The 22885-nt window shown below is 42.5% G+C and overlaps 1 protein-coding gene across 31 annotated transcripts in view; it reads right to left on the minus strand.

Annotated features, from left to right (window-relative positions):
- Positions 1–450: 450 nt before the first annotated feature.
- The window catches only part of LOC110262223 (uncharacterized), a 60898-nt gene continuing 38463 nt past the window's right edge, over positions 451–22885 (minus strand). For 7 of the 31 annotated variants that reach the window (XM_084975977.1, XM_084975971.1, XM_084975973.1 and 4 more), the window contains 5 exons: positions 20441–20539; positions 6532–6651; positions 2997–3051; positions 1141–1332; positions 451–764 (listed from right to left, as the gene is read on the minus strand). In XM_084975977.1, the coding sequence (XP_084832103.1) occupies positions 598–764; positions 1141–1332; positions 2997–3042 (405 nt within the window). In that variant the 5' untranslated portion in view covers positions 3043–3051; positions 6532–6651; positions 20441–20539 and the 3' untranslated portion in view covers positions 451–597. Of the gene's footprint in view, positions 765–864; positions 951–1140; positions 1663–2996; positions 3052–6531; positions 6652–20440; positions 20540–21047; positions 21098–22885 lie in introns of all 31 variants that reach the window. The other 24 variants (XM_084975984.1, XM_084975982.1, XM_084975978.1 and 21 more) reach the window with 13 other exon arrangements.

Consider the following 22885-nt stretch of genomic DNA (forward strand, 5'->3'; position numbering starts at 1 on the left):
TAAATATTCTGTAAATGTTAGCCCTCATTACTACCACTGTACAGGTCTCTTGATACAATTTTTTTTAATTTTTAATTTTTTTTTTTTTGTCTTTTTGCCTTTTTCTAGGGCCGCTCCTGCGGCATATGGAGGTTCCCAGGCTAGGGGTCGAATCGGAGCTGTAGCCACCAGCCTACACCAGAGCCATAGCAACACGGGATCCGAGCCGCGTCTGCAATCTACACCACAGCTCACAGCAACGCCAGATCCTTAACCCACTGAGCAAGGCCAGGGACCGAACCCGCAACCTCATGATTCCTAGTCAGATTTGTTAACCACTGCGCCATGACGGGAACTCCTCTTGATACAATTTTAAAAAGTAATGTTCAGTGTAGTGGTTTTGGTAATAGAACTAGAACTGAAATTTAAAGATTAGTTAAGGGTAACTCCAATGCTCCAATGGACAAAAGGGACAGTGAGACAAGATGTTTATTTGAAATGTCGAATAACTGTGCTTCTATTCGAGATACAGGAACCACCCAACATTCTGCTTCATTTTGTATTTGTACAGGTATTCACTGTCCAGGAAAGTGCCCACCACAGTTTTTCTGTTTATGACTAGTTCTCCAGACAGCAAAGCCTGTGGAGATAGTGCAGGCTGATGACGGGCCAACGGATGGTAAGGGCTGTGACTTCCACTGAGGAGACGGCGGAAAAGATGGCGGCAGAGGCAATGGAGACTGAGGAGATAGTGGTAGATGTGGTCACGACAGACTCGACGGCTGCTGAGGTAGGAGTGGTGGAAACAGTGGTGATAGGTTACCAGGAGGATGGTGACAGACCCCCCCCACCCACCCACCAAATGTGACTGTTTGCCTTAGAGACCTCTGCAGACATGGGTACGCCCAGCCCGAGATTTACACCCTTTCCTGGAATGTGGAGGCTCAAGTTGGGCAGCAAGAAACAATGGCCTGTGGAAAACAATTGCTCGCCTAGATTAACCACCTACAAGGATTAACTGCCCTCTGTCATGGGACTCCGACCCCCTACCCCTCCCTTGACCTTCCCCTCCTCCTTCATTGTTCCTGCCACAAGTTCCTGCCATAAACTCCCTCCACAGATTCTGGCCCTGGATCCTCTATAAGCCTAGCATCTCCTCACCATCAGGGTGGCGCCATCTTGAACTCAGCCCATCTGTTTCAGATGCCTTCATAAATCTCTCTTGCTTTATCGACTTGGCCGTGCGTGTTCCTCCGTTGGTAAACCTAACAAGTGGCCGCTGTGGTGATGAGTGGTGCCATGGTGGCTCCTCTTGGTACATCCAATGGTGATAGCAGCTGAGATGGCTGCAGCCTAAGGAAAACAGACCTTACCGGTGATGGGAAAAGAGGCGATGACAGAGTTGCTGTGACCTTTGGCCAGAGGAACTGCAGATAGGTGGTAAATTTTGTGGACAACACAGTTAGATATCTTCTCTTCTAACCTAAGGAGAACATAGTTGTAAGCAGAAAGAAAACCCCCTGGAAATATGCAGAGTAGTTCTTCATTGTCATGAGTTGTTGACTGAGATCTTCACAGACTTCAAGGTAAACAGTCTAGGGATCTCACAGGTGTTTATACATGAATGGCCTCTTCTGTGGCCCAGGAAAATGTGCAGAGACTAGTAACTGCAGTAACTGCATGCTAGAAACAAGAACCACAGGTCTATATATCACCTCGATATCAGAGCTCCAGGCTTTGTGACCCCTTTCCTGGCTATTCTGAGGACAGTTCCCCCTTCTGAACCCTTGTGAGGGTGTTTGGAGTTTCTGTCCACGTGGGGCTAGGCTAACCAGAGAACCAGAGAGACTGTTAATGGGCATGAAGACTCTGCGAGCGGGGAACGCAGCCTTAGAAATGTCTTCTTCCATGTTCTCTAAAACCTCGACATTCTCCTCTGTGTCACTGACCAATTTCTTGGTGAATGGAAGTGAATCAGGTCCAGCCAGTCACCCCAGCGTTCCAGTCCTTCAGAACACATTCTCTGACTCATCTTACACGCTACAGCCATCACTCACACACATGCGTGTGCCAACACCATATTCTGGCTCCAGAGTTACTGGTTCACTCCAATCCTAATCCTCCTGATGCTTGTGTCAGTCTCAGCTGGGGCTTTCAGCACAGGCTTACCTAGTCCTGCTCTTGAAAATGAATTATTTTAAAGCTGAGAAAGCAAGTCAAGTTTGGATGTTAAAAGGGTCTATATATATATATATATATACACACACACATATATATATACACACATATATATACATATATATGTATACATGTATATATATATATATTTACTTTGCTTTTTAAGGCTGCTCTTGTGGCTTATAGAAGGCTAGGGATAGAATTGGAGCTGTATCCACTGGCCTACACCACAACCATAGCGACACCAGATCTGAGCCACATCTGCAACCTACACCACAGCTCATGGCAAAGCCGGATCCTTAACCCACTGAGCGAGGCCAGGGATCGAACCTCATGGATACAGCATGCATCCTCATGGATCATAGTCGGGTTCATTTCCACTGAGCCACAGTGGGAACTCCCTATATTCATATTTATCTGTGGTGACTAGTGGAGGCAGGCATGATGGAGATCCATACCCAGGTGGCTAAGGATCAATATGGTCTGTGCCATATATTTTCTATTTATTTTACTAATTTATTTTATTGAAGTATGATTGATTTACAATGTTGTCTTAATATGTGTGACATATTTTAATTTTTTAAATTAAAACATTAATTAGGGAGGAGTTCCTGCTGTGGTGCCGTGGGTTAAGAGTCTGACTGTAGCAGCTCAGGTCGCTACAGAGGTGCAGGTTCAATCCCTGGCCCAGGAGCTTCCGTATGCCGTGGGTGTGGCCATTAAATATTTATTTATTTATTTTTGGCCACGCCCATGGCATAGGAATTTTCCAGGCCACGGATCGAACCCAAGACACAGCAGTAACCTGAGCCACAGCAGTGACAATGCCGAGTCCTTACCTGCTAGGCCACCAGGGGACTCCTTTTGCGCGTGTGGGCGCTGCATATTTTTGACCTAGGATAAAAATCAGAAAGAGAACAAAAGCCTGTTGGAAAATAATGGAGCCACAGCGAGTCAAACGGGGAGTGGAGGGGCTCTGGGTGACATTTAGGATCTTCAGAAAAGGAAAGACCCAGTGTCCAGGCAGCTGATAACCCTGGGCCATTTGTTCAGAGCCGCCCCCTTTCTGGACTGCCCTGTAGACAAACTCGGAACTGTAGAGGAACTCCCCTACCATACTGATTATTAAACACCATTTCCTCATGTCTATTGTGCATATGATATCTTTTCTCTCTTTAAGATGGACATAGCTTCTCTCTCGGTCCCAGGTTTCAAGCTTGACTTCTCATTTTCCTTAAGGAAAATCATGACAAAGAAAGATGCTAAATATTACATGCTGATGGATGATCCCTCTTGCATAGAACTGCGGCATTGTTTTGTCATTTGTACAGGTCAATCTGAATTTTTTGAATTTAAAACAATGTGATATCAAAAGGTGATTTAAAACTGTTGCGGCTTATTTTGTAGGACACCATGAAAGTGGAATAAATATATGAATACGTTTGTCTTTAAAAGTGCCCGTTCTCAGTTTATTATCTCCCAGTTCCAAATCCAGTCTTTGTCCTGTGTCTATAGGCCGGCTCTTCTCCACCTATCCATTCTGGCACTGGTGAGCCATTCAGCAGACCAGCTCTGGCCCAGGCCCTCTGGCAAGCTTATACACCATGGACAAGCTGTGACTTTTGGTGCTTGCCATGCTCTTTGAAGGGGTCTTATCTGCTCAATCTCTTGTTCCTCCATCATTCACTCGGTCTATAGGCAGTAGATTCTTTTTCGTTCTTGACATTTACGGATATTTGAGTCTTTTACCCCTTTTAAAAAATTTATTTTTAGTTTTCTATGGCATATGCAAGCTTCCAGGCCAGGGTTCAAATCGAAGCTATAGCTGCAGCTGTAAATCTGAGTCGCATCTGTGACCCTCGCCGCACTGCACCTTGCAGCAACAGCAGATTCTTAACCCACTGAGCGAGGCCAGGGATTGAACCTGCATCCTCAGGGACACTAGGAGGGTTCTTAACCCACCGAGCTGCAACAGGAACTCCATCTTTTATCCTTTTGAATAGTTAATTACTTTTTATTAGTTACAATTCTTTATTTAAATTTCCCTTGTTCTAATTACTGGCATAGTTTCTGTCTCCTGACTGGACTCTGACTGCTATAGAATTCATATCTGGTGTGGTCCCAGGAGGCAAACCTGAAAAGATGAATTTGGGAGATCGGGTAATGTGTAGAGCTTCTTGCCAATGGGAAATGAGATGCTAGTAACCCATGGAATGCAGCAACATTACAGTGAAGTTATATTAATTAAATGCCAATTAAATAAGTGTTGTGGGAGTCCATGCAGCTGTACTTGGCTATTATAAACTCTGCTGAGAGTACTGCAGTGCTTACAGAAAAAAATCGACAATCTCAGGTTCTATAACTCTTAAAATCATGGTCTTAGAACCACAGAACTATAACATCTTTACTTTTTGTTTTCGTTTTCGTTTTTTTAAAGTGTTAGGGAAGTATAGTTGATTGACAATGTTGTGGTAATTTCTGCTGTACAACAGTTTCAGTTATACATGTACATACATCCATTCTTTTTCAGATTCTTTTCCCACATGGATTTATCACAGAATGACATCTTTAAAAGAATCTCGTTTCTTGTAGCTACAGAGCTGATGCCGAACATCAAACATAAAACTTAACAGTGTGGGTTGCAGAAGTATAACATCGGTTAAATTCACAGCCTCACGAAGTGTGTCATGTGGCAGTGAGGGCATCGATTGGGACAGTAGGACACCCTGAACCTTGAGATGAGAACATCTAGTTGGATTCTCAGATGAAATTAGGAATCTCAGACCCTTCAGACAAGCTAAATCTTCTTTACTCGTAGAAGTAGCTCTCTGTCTTATGTCTGAGATTACTAGTTGTCCTGTCATAATCTCACTTCAGTCATGTGCTTTGCAAGGGAATGTTCTTTCGTTCAAGACCCACAGTAATCACCCTCTGTTTTCCTTCCACCTGTACCTATGATCAAATCTCATCTTATTTCTGAGGGCCAAAACAACTATGGGTGCTAGCACATTACACATCAAACAAATTGCAAGCTTTTTTAAATATATTTCAGCAGAAACTGGAGACTAAGTATGGAAATGGACTCTAAAGCTCTGGAACTAAGGAGGGTAGAATATAAAAATGGGTTAATGGAATTATTATGGGTATACTTACTACAGAGTCCAGATTTAATGTGTTAGCTGATGCAGCTGTAATTGCCTCTGGTAACTTACCCATTGAATTTACTGAGACTTGGACTGATTGGTGGCCAATGACAAAAAAATTCTCCCAAAGATAAAAAATGGTCAACTATACCTTAAACCATTTAATATATGCACACATTGAAAAGGAGAAACTTATCAATTCTCATCTTCTATAAACCTTGATGAACAGTCTCTTAGATGGCATAATAGTTTTACTTCTACAATTTTAAGAAAATATTTTCATTAACTTTATTTTTAAAATTTATTTATTTATTTATTTTTGCTTTTTAAGGCTGCACCTATGGCGAATGGAAGTTCCCAGGCTAGGATTTGAATAGGAGGTACAGCTGCCAGCCTTTGCCACAGCCACAGCAATGCAGGATCCGAGCTGCGTCTGCGACCTACACCACAGCTCATGGTAACTCCGGATCCGTAACCCACTGAGCAAGGCCAGGGATCGAACCCACATCCTCATGGATACTAGTGGGATTCTTTTCTGCTGTGCCACGATGGGAACTCCCATGATTCCATTTTCAATTGCTCCTCAGTTTTGCTTCATTGGGAAAGTAGAGAGTGATCTTCTCTTGCAGAAGACTTTACAGTGATCTTCTCTGCTGACCACAGACTCAGCCTCAGAAGACCCTACTTCTGTTTTCAGAACTAAAGCAGTTTGTGACACAGGTAACACCCATCTGAGTTCCTATTCCTCTGAGCCCTGGGGTAGGACCCATTCAAGGACACTTATGGAATCTAATAGTTTCCCATCTTTCCCAGTCTTGTGACTCTTTCTCTTCCCCCAGAATAGATCCCTCTCATTTCTTTAAAAATTCAGCTCTGTCCTCCAATTAGCCAGCATTAAAAAAAAAAAAAATCCTGGAGTTCCCTTGTGGTACAGAAAGTTAAGGATCTGGCATTGTCACTGCAGCGGCTTGGGTCTGATCCCTGTCCTGGGAACTTGCCCATGCTGCAGGAAGTAAAAAAATAAAAGATAAAAACGCCTTCTATGAGCTCTTTCATGATGACCAGGAAGCCCTACTCACAACTTACAAAGCTCTGGGCTCTCTCTTTAAAGAGGGCTATGGTTTGGTGGTAAGGAAGTTCCTGTGTATCAGTTAGACTTGCTATCACCCGCAAATAACAGGAAAACCACCTGCAGTTGCTTGAAAGATAGAGGTTCATTTTTCTCACTTACCAAGGAGTTAAATGCTGATCTTGGTTCTCCGAGTCAGTGTTGTCAGGGCTGATGCACCTATGATTCTCCAGACTTTTCTCTCAAGGTTACAAAATGGCAATGCAGATCCAGCCATCAATTCTGCATTCAAGAGAGAAAGAATGGGGTAGAGGGAAAGTGGCAGCCCTGGTCTCATCTGTTTCCTTTTTGCAAGAAAGCAAAATCTCAGAATCCCTTCTCCCTTGACCAGTAAGCTCTAGGTGTGTCCCATGGACCAGAACTGGGTCCTAGGGCCAACTCAATGTTTTTATTGATTTAATTTTTATTTTTTTTAGGGCCCCATCCATGGCATATGGAACTTCCCAGGCTAACAGTTAAATTGAAGCTGCAGCTGCTGGCCTACCCCACAGCCACAGCAATGCTGATCCAAGCTGTGCCTGCAACTTATACTGCAGCTCAGGGCAGCACTGGATCCTTAAACCACCAAGCAGGGTCAGGGATCAAACCTGCATCCTCACGGATACTAGTCAGGTTTGTTACCTCTGAGTCACAACAGGAACTCTCCTGGGGCCACCTCTAGAGGCAAGAAAAGGTGGCAAAGCAAGTATCCTGCTTTGCAGGCTGTATATAGTGGGAGGCATAAATGAATGAGAGGTTTGGGAATCGCTTTTCAGGAGCTGTTAAACATTTTCATCCACAACCCTTCATTCTTACTGCTGAGGACAACACAGGGCAGAGTGAAGTTCTCTAACTCAATAAGCTGGAGCTTGTGCTACAACAGTTTATTACATTAATGTGATGTCCAGACACTGCCAAGCAGAGGTCACAGCAAAGAAGGAGTAGAGCACATTGTGCATCAGAAATGGGGAGAAGGTGGCCAGAGAACAGCCAGGAGTTGAGCCAAAGGGGAAGAGTCACAGAGATGATGACACAGAGAACACACAGAAAAGGACAGCCTGAGGGCCCTGCCCCTGTAAGGGCAGGTCAGGAGCAGAGAGGGAAGAGATGAAGATGCAGTGGCCCAGGCATCAGACTTGAGAGCACTTGGAAGAGCGTGCGTCCGGTCGGAAGGGACTAAGGAATTCTGAGGGCCGAGTCAAGTTGGGATGGTCTGTTCCTGTCATTTTGATCTTACCATAGGTCTGGACTGGAGTGGGAAATCATATTACACAGTTACCCCTGCTATGTCAATAAAATGGCTCTTGGCAAATATAGTTCTGATACGTTGACATAAGTAAGACCTATGTGGTAGTTGGAAGGTCACTGAGAGGATAAACACAGAAGCCAGGGAAATGGAGATGAATTCGCGATTCAATTCCATATTCCAATTCTTTTTATGCTGTTAAATTCCTTTGCTTCACATAGGCTCAAGTCATTAGGAATTGTACCTGTGTGTGTGTACATGTGAATTCGTGGACATGTGAATTCATATGGAGTCCCATAAAACAAAATCTTCTTGTTCCCTTTTCTCTTACCACCTAATTTATCAATTTGACAGTTATATATAGAGTACCCCCTCTTTCCTTCCACACATTTCCTACTTCCTGCATTGCACACCTTAAGGGAGTCACAGTGGGAACCATGGGTGGTGGTCTGGGTTGAGAAGATGTAACAGGGAGTTCCCTAGTGGCTCAGTGGGTTAAGGGGCTTAAGCTTGCTGCTGTGGCGTGGGTCAGACCCCTGGCTCAGGAAATTCCACATGCCACAAGCGAGGGCAAAGAAAAGAGGTAGAGAAAGAGAGAGAGAAAAGATATAACAGAAAACATACCCATTCCATATTGATATACAGAAATTTCTCCTCCCTCCCCCCCTTCCCCCATCTCAGGTCCTGGAAGCAGAAATCAATAATAAGTTAGAAGGGAGTTCCCGTCGTGGCGCGGAGGAAACGAATCCGACTAGGAACCATCAGGTTGCAGGTTCAACCCCTGGCCTCGTTCAGTGGGTTAAGGATTTGAGTTGCCATGAGCTGTGGTGTAGGTCGCAGATGTGGCTCGGATCTGGCATTGCTGTGGCTGTGGTGTAGGCCGGCAGCTGTAGTTCCGATTAGACCCCCTAACCTGGGAACCTCCATATGCCATGGGTGCAGCTCTAAAAAGACAAAAGACCAAAAAAAAAAAAAATGTTGGAAGGATTAATTACATATCTAGTGCTACCACTATCATGCTGGGTATGTCACAAGACTTCTCTTGTTTCATTGCCTTTTTACTAAGACAAAACTGGTATTATTCCTTTCTTTTTTTTTTCTCCTTTCATCTCTCTTGTCCAACTACCTAACTGATCTGTTAACATAGATAAATGAGGTATTACTGGTCACATTTCTCTGGGAAAAAGCAAAACCAAACTATACATGAAAAACATTTTTCTTCAATAGAGCTTTTATGCCTACCACCAATGGGTCAGCTCAGAAGGAGGGATGTGTCTTGAGAGTATTTGAGAACTTCATGTGAGTTGCCCTTTCTATTTATAAATGTTAACCAGAATGCATGTTGCACAAAAATAAACTCAAAATGGCTTAAAGATTTAAATGTAAGATAAGACACCATCAAACTCTGGGAAGAGAACATAGGCAAAACATTCTCTGACATCAACCTTACAAATGTTTTCTCAGGCCAGTCTCCCAAGGCAACAGAAATAAAAGCAAAAATAAACCAATGGGACCTAATTAAACTGACAAGTTTTGCACATCAAAGGAAACCATAAAAAATATAAAAAGACAACTTACAGAATGGGAGAAAATAGTTTCAAATGATACAACTGACAAGGGCTTAATCTCTAAAATATACAAACAACTCAGACAACTCAACAGCAAAAAAGCCAGCCAACAACCCAATGGAAAAATGGGCAAAAGACCTGAATAGACATTTCTCAAAGAAGATGTACAGATGGCCAACCAGCACATGAAAAAATGATCAACATCACTGATTATTAGAGAAATGCAAATCACACCACCTCACACCAGTCAGAATGGCCATCATTAATAAGTCCACAAACAACAAATGATGGAGAGGGGTGTGGAGAAAAGGGAACCCTCCTACACTGCTGGCGGGAATGTAAACTGGTATAACCACTATGTAGAACAATATGGAGGTACCTTAGAAAACTATATATAGAACTACCATATGACCCAGCAAATCCCATTCTTGGGCATATATCTGGACAAAACTTTCCTTGAAAAAGACACATGGATCCATATGTTCATTGCAGCACTATTCACAATAGCCAAGACATGGAAACAACCTAAATGTCCATCTACAATGAATGGATTAAGAAGATGTGGTATATATGCACAATGGAATACTACTCAGCCATAAAAAAGAACAAAATAATGCCATTTGCAGCAACATGGATGGAACTAGAGACTCTCATACTGAGTGAAGTAAGTCAGAAAGAGAAAGACAAATATCATATGATATCACATATCTGGAATCTAATATACAGCACAAATGAACCTTTCCTCAGAAAATAAACTGATGGACTTGGAGAACAGACTCGTGGTTGCCAAGGGGGAGGGGGAGGAAGTGGGATGGACTAGGAATCTGGGGCAAATAGATGCAAACTATTGCCTTTGGAATGGATAAGCAATGAGATCCTGCTGTATAGCACTGGGAACTATATCTAGTCATTTATGACGGAGCCTGATCATGTGAGGAAAAGAATGCGTATGTATATGAATAATGGTCACTTTGCTGTACAGTAGAAAATTGATAGAACACTGTAAACCAACTATAATGGAAAACAATAAAAATCGTTATAAAAAATAAAAGAATGCATGTTGGCTTCCTTCACTGACTTCCCGGATACCTCATTCTAAGTTACATCTATGTGTGATATCTGAATGTCCCCTGTAATCCTCCTTTTTACTATCATCACCTGCATTTATGTAATCTACATTAGAAAAGCAATTACAATGTGCCAGACACTCATTGTTCTAGGCATTGGAATACAAGATGAATGAGACAAAAATTTCCTGTGCTCTTGGTTCTTAAATCTCTTGAGAGACACATAATAAACACACACACACAATGTCAGAGGATGATAAGAACTAGGAATAAAATAAAACAGGCCAAGAGGATGGAGAGAAAGATATGGCACATATACACAATGGAATATTACTCAGCCATTAAAAGGAAAGAAATAACGGCATTTTTAGCAACATGGATTGACCTAGAAATTATCATGCTAAGTGAAGTCAATCAGACAATGAGACACCAACAGCAAATGCTATCACTTACATGTGGAATCTAAAAAAAGGACACAATGAACTTCTTTGCAGAACAGATGCTGACTCACAGATTTCAAAAAGCTTATGGTTTCCAAATGAGACAGGTTGGGGGGTGGGGGCATGTGCTGGGGGCTTGGGATAGAAATGCTATAAAATTGGATTGTGATGATGATCATACAACTATAAATGTAATAAAATTCATTCAAAAAAAAAAGAGAAAGAAATGGGGAGGTTGTGCTGTTTTAGTGGTTTAGTAGCTTAATTTAGTTACAAGAGAACTCCTCTATGAAAAGTTAACATTTGAACAGAGACATGTGTGAGCTGAAGAAGAGAGCCTTTGTAGCTTCTGGGTGAACAACCTTTGAGGCAGAGGGACACAAATGCCGAGGCCCGGGAGTGGGAATGTATAGAGCAAATTCCAGGAGGGAAGGTGAGCAGAGAAGCAGGCTAAAACCACATCATAGAGAGCCTTAGACGTCACAGTAAGGATTTTACTCTAAGTGTAACGAGGAGCCACCAAAGAAAGGTTATAAACAAGGGAATGCCATGATCAGGCTTAAGTTTCAAAAGGCTCTCTCTGACTGCTGGGTGGAGCATAGAACAAAAGAGTGGAATCAAAGAGATGAATTGGGAGTCTACTAGGATAATCGAGATGGTAGAAAATGTTTTTTTTTTTTTTTTTTTTGTCATTTCTTGGGCCGCTCCTGTGGCATATGGAGGTTCCCAGGCTAGGGGTCCAATCGGAGCTGTAGCTGCCGGCCTACGCCAGAGCCACAGCAACACGGGATCCGAGCCGCGTCTGCGACCTACACCACAGCTCACGGCAACGCTGGATCGCTAACCCACTGAGCAAGGCCAAGGATCGAACCCGCAACCTCATGGTTCCTAGTCGGATTCGTTAACCACTGCGCCACAACGGGAACTCCCAGAAAATGGTTTCTTGAACTGAGGTAATACTGACACAGGTGACCAGAGACAGTAAAATTGTTGTATAAGTTCAAGATAAATCCAGTCGGATTTTCTGATCAGTTAAATCGGGAGTATAAAAAAATAAAGAAAAATTATGACCAATTCCAAGGTTTTTATTTATTTATTTATTTATTTTTGTCTTTTGTCTTTTGTTGTTGTTGTTGTTGTTGTTGCTATTTCTTGGGCCGCTCCCACGGCATATGGAGGTTCCCAGGCTAGGGGTCGAATCGGAGCTGTAGCCACCGGCCTACACCAGAGCCACAGCAACGCGGGATCCGAGCCGCGTCTGCAACCTACACCACAGCTCACGGCAACCCGGATCGTTAACCCACTGAGCAAGGGCAGGGACCGAACCCGCAACCTCATGGTTCCTAGTTGGATTCGTCAACCACTGCGCCACGACGGGAACTCCCAATTCCAAGGTTTTTAATATGATGAATTAAATGAATATGAGTTCCACTTAGTAAAATAGTGAACAGGATGGGTAAATTAGGTTTGTGTGGAGTGAAGAAAGGAACAGAGAGGTCAGTTCAGTTTGTGATCCTTCCCAATATTTGAGAGGGGATGTTGAGTAGGCACGTAGGTGTAAAAAAATGCCAAATTTAGACAAATGGCTAGACTGAAAATAGGAATTTAGAAGTCATACCATGAAACTGGAAATCGATTGAGGAACTGTTTAGAAAAGGAGGGTGTGATCAACTGTATCAAATGCTTTTGAGAAGCTGAGTAAGGCTGACTGAGAATGGACCATTGGATTCAGCCATATGAAGATCAGCAGTAACCCTGCCTAGATGGCTTCCATATATTATTGGAATCAAAATCCTCAGAGTTCTGATTAGACATTTATTACAGGAAGACCTGTTCTATCAATCTCCCCACCTAGGTTGCAAATTTCATGAAAATAAGGATGATGTTTCTAGTCACCGTTTTATTTCCATCATTTGGCCCAGTGCCTGGAGCAAAGTAAACACTCCACACGTATTTGCGGAATATTCCATTCTGTTTAGGTATTTCAAAGGAATTGATCGTTAGGAATTCCCTTGAGATTGTAGAATGTTTGGGGACTTAGTGGTGATTATAATGGAATGGAAAGGGTAATTTATAAAGTCATTGAAAGATCACTTTTTTATTTAGATAAATATAGACTTTCTAAGTTTATTTATTTATTTTTGTCTTTTTAGGGCCACACCTGTGGCATATGGAGGTTCCCAGGCTAGGGGTCGAATCAGATCTGTAACTGCCGGGCCTACACCACAGCCACAGCAACTCCAGATCCAAGCCGTGTCTGTGACCTATACCATAGCTTATGGCAATGCTGGATCCTTTAACCCACTGGGCATGTCCTCATGGGTACTAGTCGGGTTAGTTACTGCTGAGCCACAATGGGAACTCCTAGACTTTCTAAGTTTAAAGTGGTGAATGTATTTCAAGACTACACTGTAAACAGAAATGTCTGATATTTAGTAACCTGAGATTACAAACACATGCATGTTTTAACTATTGTTTGGTGTACAAAGTAAAAAATTAACTTTGAGGAGTTCCCATCATGATGCAGCAGAAACAAATCCGACTGGGAACTATGAAGTTTCAGGTTCAATCCCTGGCCTTGCTCTGTGGATTAAGGATCCAGCATTACCAGGAGCTGTCGTGTTACCGGGAGCTGTCATGTAGGTGGCAGATGCGGGTCGCATCTGGCATTGCTGTGGCTGTGGCGTAGGCCGGCAGCTGTAGCTCTGATAAGACCCCTAGCGTGGGAATCTCCACATGCCACAGATGCGGCCCTAAACAGACAAAAGACAAAAATAAATAAATAAATAAATAAATAAATAACTTTGAGGGAAGTCATGAGGGAGAAACAGAATTTCTCATAAAGTTATTTTCCTGAAGGAGGAAAGTAAAGCATTTCAATATTCAGGGAGCCAGACCTGTATTTTTGAGCACATTTCCTGCATATGCTCACTCACTTACTCAGAAGTGTTGATTTAAGGAGAGGTAATGTCTAAAATTACCTGCTTGTTCATATTAGCTCTGATCCTCCCTTCCCCTAAATTCCTAGAAGCAAATTAAATGCCATGAAAAACAGCATTTTTTCTCCCCTGATCACCAGGGAACATTTGGTAAATTGCTGCTTTAGCGCATAAAATAGTTTCTATTATCCCAAAAGCTTTATCATGGCTTCCCAATGGTACCTATCTGCTCTGAGTTTGTGGATTTGAAAAATCTGGCTCAAAGAGTAACTATATAGAACTGAATCCTGGATGTGAGAAGCCTCCTGACCAACAGAATCACAATTAAAATGAGGCCAACCAGATATGAAGATGATTGAAAGAGACTCAAGAGGAAATAGAGATCATTTGAAGAGGTTACAAGATTCCTGTCATATAAAATATATTTCTGACAATGATGGTGGGTAAAAACAGGACTTTTGGAGAAAAACATTTTTGAGAAAAAAGAAAGGAAGTGGAAGTTTCCCAGAATTTCACGTGCTATTAATATACAGCGTGTTTACGAAAGAAATTATTAGACCTAGGGAAATGTTAGGGAAAGGAAGAAGAAATTGGTCAGCGAATGATTGAAATTTGTAACAAAAATGCAAACTGTGAAACACAGCAATAGTTCCAAACTCCTCCTAGCCTTAATTATCATGGAAAATGCACCATAGGCTACTGTTGTGTGCTTATAAACTTCCTCTAGTCCCTTTGAACAGAAAAAAAAAGAGGCGTGTCACAGGGTCACGCTCTTTGGTAGAGAAAAGCTCATTGGTCATTCCCATCATCTTTTTGGACTCACAGGCCCGGAGTTGCTTTCCCCCTTCCGTACTGAATCTGAAAAACACTTTTATTTTTTTTTACATGCTCTAAGGGACAGTATTAATTCTGGCTCTTTCTAGGTGCTGGTGGGTATAACCTTCATTTACTCAGGGCAGAGTAAACCTAGAGGAATATTTGTTCCACTGAAAGTCTATAGCTGCAAGTCTATTCATTCTCTAACCCTGGTGATTCGATAGTTTAGCCCACATGCATAGCTGAGCACCGCTCTGCGTTCTTCTCAGAGCCCCAGGGCTTCAAAAGGGAATTTGGAAGGAAGAGGCAAGCGTGTAAACCTATCACTGAAACTGCACAACTCAGATTGGGATTGGGACTGGAACCCACAGGTTGGAAGGCTAACCCAGCCAAAATCCAGATTGAGACTTAAATCCACTGTTTTTTAATTACAATCACAAACCAGCTCTCAGGACTTACTATAAATTCAGGTTCTTTACGTCTCCGCACAGAAGGAACTCAGCAAGAGGCAAAGTGATAGGTAAGAAGTAGATTTATTGAGAGATAGACAAAGCGTGGGCAATGAAGCGGGGAGGACCTGGGAGACAGACATTCCATAGACAGAATGCAGTCCATCTCAAAAGGCAAGAGTGGCCCTGGTAGAAACACATTCCACAGGCAGAGTGGGGCATCACAGAAGGAAGAGGCCCCAAAATACGGGCTAGGGACTTTTCGTGGCCTGGGTAATTTCATAAGCTAACGAGTGGGAGGATTATTCCAACTATTTTAGTGAAGGGGTGAGGATTTACAGGAATTGGGCCACTGCCCACTTTTTGGTTTTTTATGGTCAGCCTCAGAGCTGTCTTGGGGACTGTGGGCATGTCATTTAGATGCTAATGTATTACAATAAGCATAGAACGAGGCTCAAGGTGCACAGGAATTCAAATTTTCTGCCTTCTTGGATCTGGTTGGTTCTAACCAGTTTCTGTTTTGTGCTCAATGGCTATGTGATTTTTTTCAAGGTCGTGCCCTGCCGTCTTCTCTCCTGCTTCATAAATGACAATAAAGTTTCAAAGTTCTATATAAGGAAAGAGGAAGTGATCGATCTTGTTGAGCATATACTCGTGAGGCTTCAGAAAAGACTGTTAGTGTAATCTCAGAGGTGGTAGGTAAGCAGCCAAGCAGCCGTGGTAAGAGGGGGAGGAAAGCATGAGGTGCAAGTGGATGGAGGGGGGAAATCGGCTGACAGATGGAGGGACCGAATAGCAAAGTGTCATAAAGCAGAAAGAGAGAGGGTTGGAGAGAGTTCTAGGGTCCAGGATGTAGGGGATGAGAGAGAGAGAAAAGAGATCAAGATTTTAAAAAATAGCAGATGATATAAACTTCCTCTGCAGAGCTATGAGTAAACAAGAAGACGCACCTTACTCTCTGAACCTTGAACAGACTTTGTGCTTACAACGGGGCTATACTGACACATGAAAGTTAATCAGTCTGCTTCCTGGGATTCATAACCCAAAATGCATTTATTATCTCGAAACTACAAGACTAAGTTTTTGCTCTCCACTCTTTCTCAGCTGGTGGGGTTCTTTATTGGTTGAGGTGACCCAAATTTTCATTTCCAAGGGATCTGTGCACATAGTGGCCCTGACTGTGTAGTGTTACTACTTCCGTGTGTCCCCTTCTGACTTTTGACACTGACCATGGAGTACGTGGAGGCATACTGGGGTCACCTCTCCACTCCTGTTATGCTACAATAACGTTTTCTCTTTCTCTTTATAGTCAGAATTGATTGCCCAGGCTACACTTGAATTTTCCTTTTTGTCTGTGTGCCAAGAAATGAAAAGGCAGGAGTTCTGTTTTCCAATTCAGTGGAATCTTCAATGTGTCCCTCAGCAGAAGGCTCTTCCTTGGACTCTAAACCCAGAGGCCTTTGCTCTCCAGGAAGGTGGGCAGTGAGATGTACTAACGTGGTATAGCTGGTGTCTGTTAATCAGGGAAGAACCCTCTGAGAACCAGGCTCAGGCTTTCTTCTTCAGTCAGCAAGTCACAGGGAGTTCCTACCGGGCCATGTGTGTGAGCCGGAGGGAGACTGGTTTCCTCAGCTCTTCAAGTCCAGGCAGGGCACTCTGTCTGTCACATCGAGACCACTCACAATGGGGAATCCTGCCTGTGGGGGGACAGGGCAGGGACCTGGGGCCGGGACAGCCCGGTTTCAGGCTATCCAGCCCTCTTTCACTTAAGCATTATAAAAATACTCATCTAAAAGTTTTCAGTACCCTAAACCTTTATTCCATCTGGAAGTTCAAGGTAGGCCTCCAACTTTATTCTTTCTCCAAATGATTAAAGTGGTTGTCCAAATAACACATTTCTTTCCACCAGTTTATTATATAATCAAATCTCATTCATATCTACTTCTGTATTCAATATTTTGTCATATTCCTTGTTTGTCTACTCCTGCAGCAGTATCTCAGCAGTAAATACTGCCGTTTAAATAACTGGCACAGTCCTCCCTAATAGTCTTCTTGATTGGGATCTTCCTGGCTATTTGTGCACATTTTCATTCTTCCAAATTTTAAAATTGTTTTCCCAGGTTCCAAGAGAATTCCATTAGAGTTTTTACTGGGCTGTAATACATTTATAGGTTGGTTTTAGGAAAAACTGACATCTTTACAATGTGTGTCTTTCAGGCCAAGAATATGATGTGGCTCTTTATTTACGTAAGTCTTCTTTCTCATTGGACATGGGTTCTTAGTGATATGAACTAGTTTCTTCTCAACAGACTATTTTCTTGATACTCATCTTGCTGTGAGAAGCAAGTTCAACATGAAATCATTTCATGTTGGGTCACCAGGTCCTCTCGACAGTTAGCATAAACATCTGGGTGTATTGTTGAAAACTGTGTTGTGATGATTAACTATCCAAGATTCCAGGTTGGGGTGTTTTTTTGAACTGAATATAGACAGATGGCCAGCTGGAAAAACTGCTTGGAAAATTCAAGGCATCCAGAAACCACGAATGTGTATTTTTGTTATTTGTCTATGAAGGATTTCTTTCTTTCTTTCTTTCTTTCTTTCTTTCTTTCTTTCTTTCTTTCTTTCTTTCTTTCTTTCTTTCTTTCTTTTTTTTTTTTTTTGTTTTTTTCTGAAACATTGTGTCTTTCTTCCAGAGCAGGAACAGAGGCTATAATGTTATCTTGGCCACATATTTGTGGCACATCTGAGAACTGTTTGCATAAATGCACTGGCTAGAAGCCACATCTACTAGTCCAAAACCTATTCTAATATTGACAAGACAATAAAGAAGAATGGTGTGTGCCAAGTTGTTTGACAAAACTTGCCAAGGAAGTCACCATGCCTGCTTTCTTTTTCCATTGTGTATTCAATACCTAACACAATGCCTGATATAGAGCTGGTGACTAACAATTTATTGGAGAAAAGAGTGGAGTCTTTAGCAGGGATTTATCTGTATGCTTTTTATGGTAAAAACTTGAACAGTGTAATTTGTTACCAGGCTGGCTGACCACCAGCCCCCTCTGCCTTCATGGCAGCATCCACAGCTTCTGGATTGGTAACTGAGACCATTGAGACCTCCTGCCTTTGCTCCCTAACAGCCTTCTCCAGGGTCTGCTTTTAAAGCATGGTCAGCTCCTCCCAGTCCACCTTCCATCCCAGTGGTGGGTGTTCCCAAAAAGGTGGCTTCTGTTTTTCCTTCCCACCAGCCTCTGTCATCAAAGATCATTTGTGTCTCATACCCAGCCAAGTCCCCAAACCTTGAACAACCACACTGACATTTTGCTGTTGGCACTGGAATCAGAGAGTACCATGCTACAATTTGAGTGTTGGAATGCCATTGTAATGACAGACTTTGCCTAGTCTCATTTTTCCATGATGAGTAGGCTAGCGGGCTAGAATGAGTAATCATAGGCAGAATGAGGCCATGAAAATACTTTTTACCCAGGGTTGCAGATATGGGTTTGTGAGTAAAAATGATGTTAAGTCAAAGAGAATGCAGGGTAAAAGAGAAGCCCAGGTAGTCAAAGGCAGGGGAGTCTGTGACTGGTGTCAGGAGCTGGAATGGTGTGGACTGGAGACCAGAGACTATTAAAGGATAGAGCCAAGATAGCTGCAGCCAAAAGCTGAGCTTTTACATGCTTCTAGAGGTACATGGCATGCATGGTTCAAATTTGTTTAAATGTCCTAGGATGAAGCAGACAAAACAGAGAATGATTGTTAAAGAGGCTACTGCAGTTAAGCGAGAATTATTAAAAGATAGGGGAGTCACAGTGGGAACAGAGAGGCCAGGAACAGATTCTAAAGTCATTTCAGAGCAGTGGAAACGAATCCAACTAGGAACCGTGAGGATGGGGGTTTGATCCCTAGCCTCACTCAGTGGTTTAAGGATCTGATGTTGCTGTGGCTGTGGTGTAGGCCAGCAGCTGTAGCTCTGATTAGACCCCTAGCCTGGAAACCTCCATATGCCTCAGGTGCAGCCCTTAAATGCAAAAATAAATAAATAAATACATAAATAAATACATAAAGTCATTTCAGATACAGAAGTAGTGGGAACGAATGATTGTACTGCTCAGCCAAAAGTCAGGAGTTCTAGATGTATAAGTTGTGGCGGGGAGAAAGTGAGAATGGAAAAAACTCAAATGACAGAATATGGTCCATTGTAAGAACTCAGAAAGCACAATGATCACCATCATGGGTCCTTTTCAAACTGGCTATTTCTTTATTTTTTACTTTTTGGTCTTTTTGTCTTTTCTAGGGCCGTTCCAGTGGCATATGGAGGTTCCCAGGCTAGGAGTTCAATCGGAGCTGTAGCTGCGGCATACACCAGAGCCACAGCAATGCCAGATATGAGCCGCGTCTGCGACCTACACCACAGCTCACGGCAACGCCAGATCCTTAACCCACTGAGCGAGGCCAGGGATCGAACCTGAAACCTCATGATTCCTAGTCAGATTCGTTAACCACTGAGCCACGATGGGAAATCTCAAACTGACTATTTAAAATGCATTATCATTTTTACTCTAAGAGCAATAGCCTTTAAAATTACTTCCATTTTAACAGTTCTGAGAGTGTTCTCACCCAGGTTTACATAGCATACCTGTAAAAAGAACTGAATCTCTGCGTCCTGCTGTTGGACTCCACTCATACTTTGTGCTTCAGCCCTCACAGTCCCAGGCTAAGGCAGAATTACACACACAGACACAATCTCCTAAATTTTAAATGTGATTTCTGAGATTAAAATTAAAATCATTTCACTGTTATCAATACTTCCAGGAGTCCCTGTTGTAGTTCAATGGGTTAAGAACCTGACATGGGAGTTCCCAGCGTGGTGCAGCGGTTAACGAATCCGACTAGGAACCATGAGGTTGCAGGTTCGATCCCTGGCCTTGCTCAGTGGGTTAAGGATCCAGCGTTGCCGTGAGCTGTGGTGTAGGTTGCAGACATGGCTCGGATCTCACGTTGTTGTGGCTCTGGCATAGGCCGGTGGCTACAGCTCCGATTAGACCCCTAGCCTGGGAACCTCCATATGCCGAGGGAGCAGCCCTAGAAAAGGCAAAGACAAACAAACAAACAAAAAGAACCCGACATGGATCCGGAAGGATGTGGGTTCAGTCCCTGGTCTCACTCAGTGTGTTAAGGATCCAGAGTTGCTGCAAGCTGTGGCAGAAATCACAGATTCGGCTTGGATCTGGCATTGCCATGGCATGGTGTAGACCTCAGATGCAGCTCTGATTCAACAACTGGCCCAGGAATTTCCATATGCCGCAGGTGCTGCCCTAAAAAGAAAAAAAAAAAAAAAAAGCTTACAGATATAGATAGGTAGATAGATGCATATACATATACATATAGATAAATAGATAAATAATGTATAAATACTGTTAAATGTTTTTGGAACTAGGGAGGTGACCTCATTGTTGTACCTTTTTCAGGAACACCTAGAGTGATAAGCAGGACCTGGTACCTACCTTGTTCTCCCTCTTCCTCCCTCCCTTCACCTCTTCCTTCCAACTTTTTTTCCAGCAAACATTTATGGAATGCTAATGAGTGTCAGTTCATGTTGGGCTCTGAAAGATACAAAAATAAAAAGACTAGGTCCTCTAACCTCTAGGATAGGGAAAGTCATATTTGCATGAGCCCTAATCAGAGACTGATCAAGGATGCTTGAGGGAGATTTCAGTGCTGAAGAGCCTGCTCTTGGATACTAGGATGAAAAAAGATCAAAGCTTCCCTAATCCTAGAGGAGCAGCCTGAGATGGGGGAAAGGGAGTGAAGGGCATGTGCCTCCTCGAAGGACCCAAAGTAGGGTCATAAGAGAACAACAGAGGGTTGCATGACAGAGATAGGCAGGCACCCCACTGCACCCCCTCCCCCGCACATGCAGGCTGTGAACTTGAAAGGGTCAAGTGGCTTTCTTTGGCAGGCCAGCAGAGACACAACCGTTTAGAGGCCTTATCATCTGCAAGGGGCAGACAGAGCTGTTCTACTTAGGAGGAAAATCTTGCTTTTGGTTGTGGCAAGAGCTGGAACTTTGAGCAAAGCTATATAGATTTCAGTTTTGTCTCTACCACTTACTAAATGAGCAATCTTGAGTAAATCATTGCAGTGAGCTCTGGTTTCTCCATCTGTGAAAATCCCAAGGGATAATGAGCGATTCCATTTATTGAATTATGTGAATTACTTTTTAATCTGACAACAGCCCTAAGAAAGAATCATTACTATGATTCCCGTCATACAGATGAGGAAAGTGAGGCTTAGGGAGGTTAAGTACATCTCCAAAATTTACAAGTCTAGTAAACGATAGAGCCGGAATTTGAATTTATGTCTTGACTTAAAGACACTGTGTTCCTAACCATTCACACTCTTCTGTCCCTCTTCCAAGGATTTGTAGGAGGAACTAAAGGAGAATAAGTTTCAATGAAATGTTGGTAATTAAGCTGACTATTAAATGCCTAACTGTTCTAATATAATCTTAGTTTTAGAGAATAGATTTGTCTGTGTATTTATATTATTTTTTCAAACATAATTACTTTTTTAATTAACATTTTTTCTTAATTTTCACATTTTATTGTTTATTTTGTCACATAATTGCTTTTCAAGGAAAGAAAAATCTTTTGAACATTACAAAAATGGTGAGAAATGATTAGCCTACTCTTGGCAGAGCAGTATACACCTTCATCCATAAGTGGTCAATTCCTTTTTTTTTAAAGATTTTTGTTTGTTTGTTTTTGTTTTAGGTTTTAGGGCTGCACCAGAGGCATATGGAAGTTCCCAGACTAGGGGTCAAATGAGAGCTGCAGCTGCCGGCCTTACACCACAGCCACACCAAGGCCAGATCTGAGCCACCTCTGTGACCTACAGCACAGCTCATGGCAAAGCCACAAGGGGAACACCCAAGATTTTATTTTTTAATTTTTAAAATGTTCTTTTTTAGTTTTATTGACACATAGTTGATTTACAAGGTTGTGATAATTTCGCTGTACAACAAAGTGACTCAATCGTACATATACACATGCCCATTCTCTTTCAGATTCTTTTCTCACATAAATCATCACAGAACACTGGGTAGAGTTCTCTGGGCTCTACACAGGTCCCCGCTGACCAGTCATTCCATATTCCTCACTGTGCACATGCCAATCCCAAACTCCTAGGCCATCCCTCCCACCAGTCATTCTTTTGATTCAGCAGTGAGATGGGAAAGGATCCTGTGACTGGGAGTCTGGGAAAGGAACCTGGGTTCTAATCCAAGGTCTGAGTTCACTGGTCTGTGTTTATCTTAGGCCAGCCACCCTCTTTGGGCTGCTATTGCTTCATGTTAAAACAAGAGGGTTGGATGAGACAACTGGCAAAGTCCCTCCCCAGGTTAATAGGTAATGATTCCTATGATTTTAGCAAAGGACATCATTCAGAAGGATGATGGTAAGTCAATTTCTGTTGTAAGACTCTTGATGATAATATATAAACTGGATCTAAGAAAGTAACAGATGAGAAAAAGAAACGGAATTAAAGAACTCCGACCAGGTAATTTCTACATTCTTTCCAACTTTGAAATCCCATTATCCAAATGGTAATCTCAGAGCATTTTGTAATATTTCAAAGGACTCTCGATTGATTGATCCTTTCCGATCCTCAGTGGGACAATACGAAGTAGTTAAGAGGGAAATTATACCCACACTCCACAAATGAAGCAACTAAAGATTAGGTGGTGACCTTGGTCACCAGGCTAGTTGGGGACAGAGCTGGGACAGAAAGGCTTTCTGACCTGAGCTCTGTCCACTACACCATGGCTTTCCCTGACTCAATAAATATTAACTGTTTAAGAAGGTTGCTTAACACAAACTGCATTTTATTCCAGTTTGACAGATGAGTAATCCTCAGTAATGAATTCCTTTTTTTGAAAGTCCAAAGTCTTT

This window comes from Sus scrofa, chromosome 9 (genome assembly GCF_054392235.1).
Source record: "Sus scrofa isolate SSC_HxYL_T2T_F1_AM1 chromosome 9, Sscrofa_HxYL_maternal_Yorkshire_Landrace_v2.0, whole genome shotgun sequence".
Taxonomy (NCBI): domain Eukaryota; kingdom Metazoa; phylum Chordata; class Mammalia; order Artiodactyla; family Suidae; genus Sus; species Sus scrofa.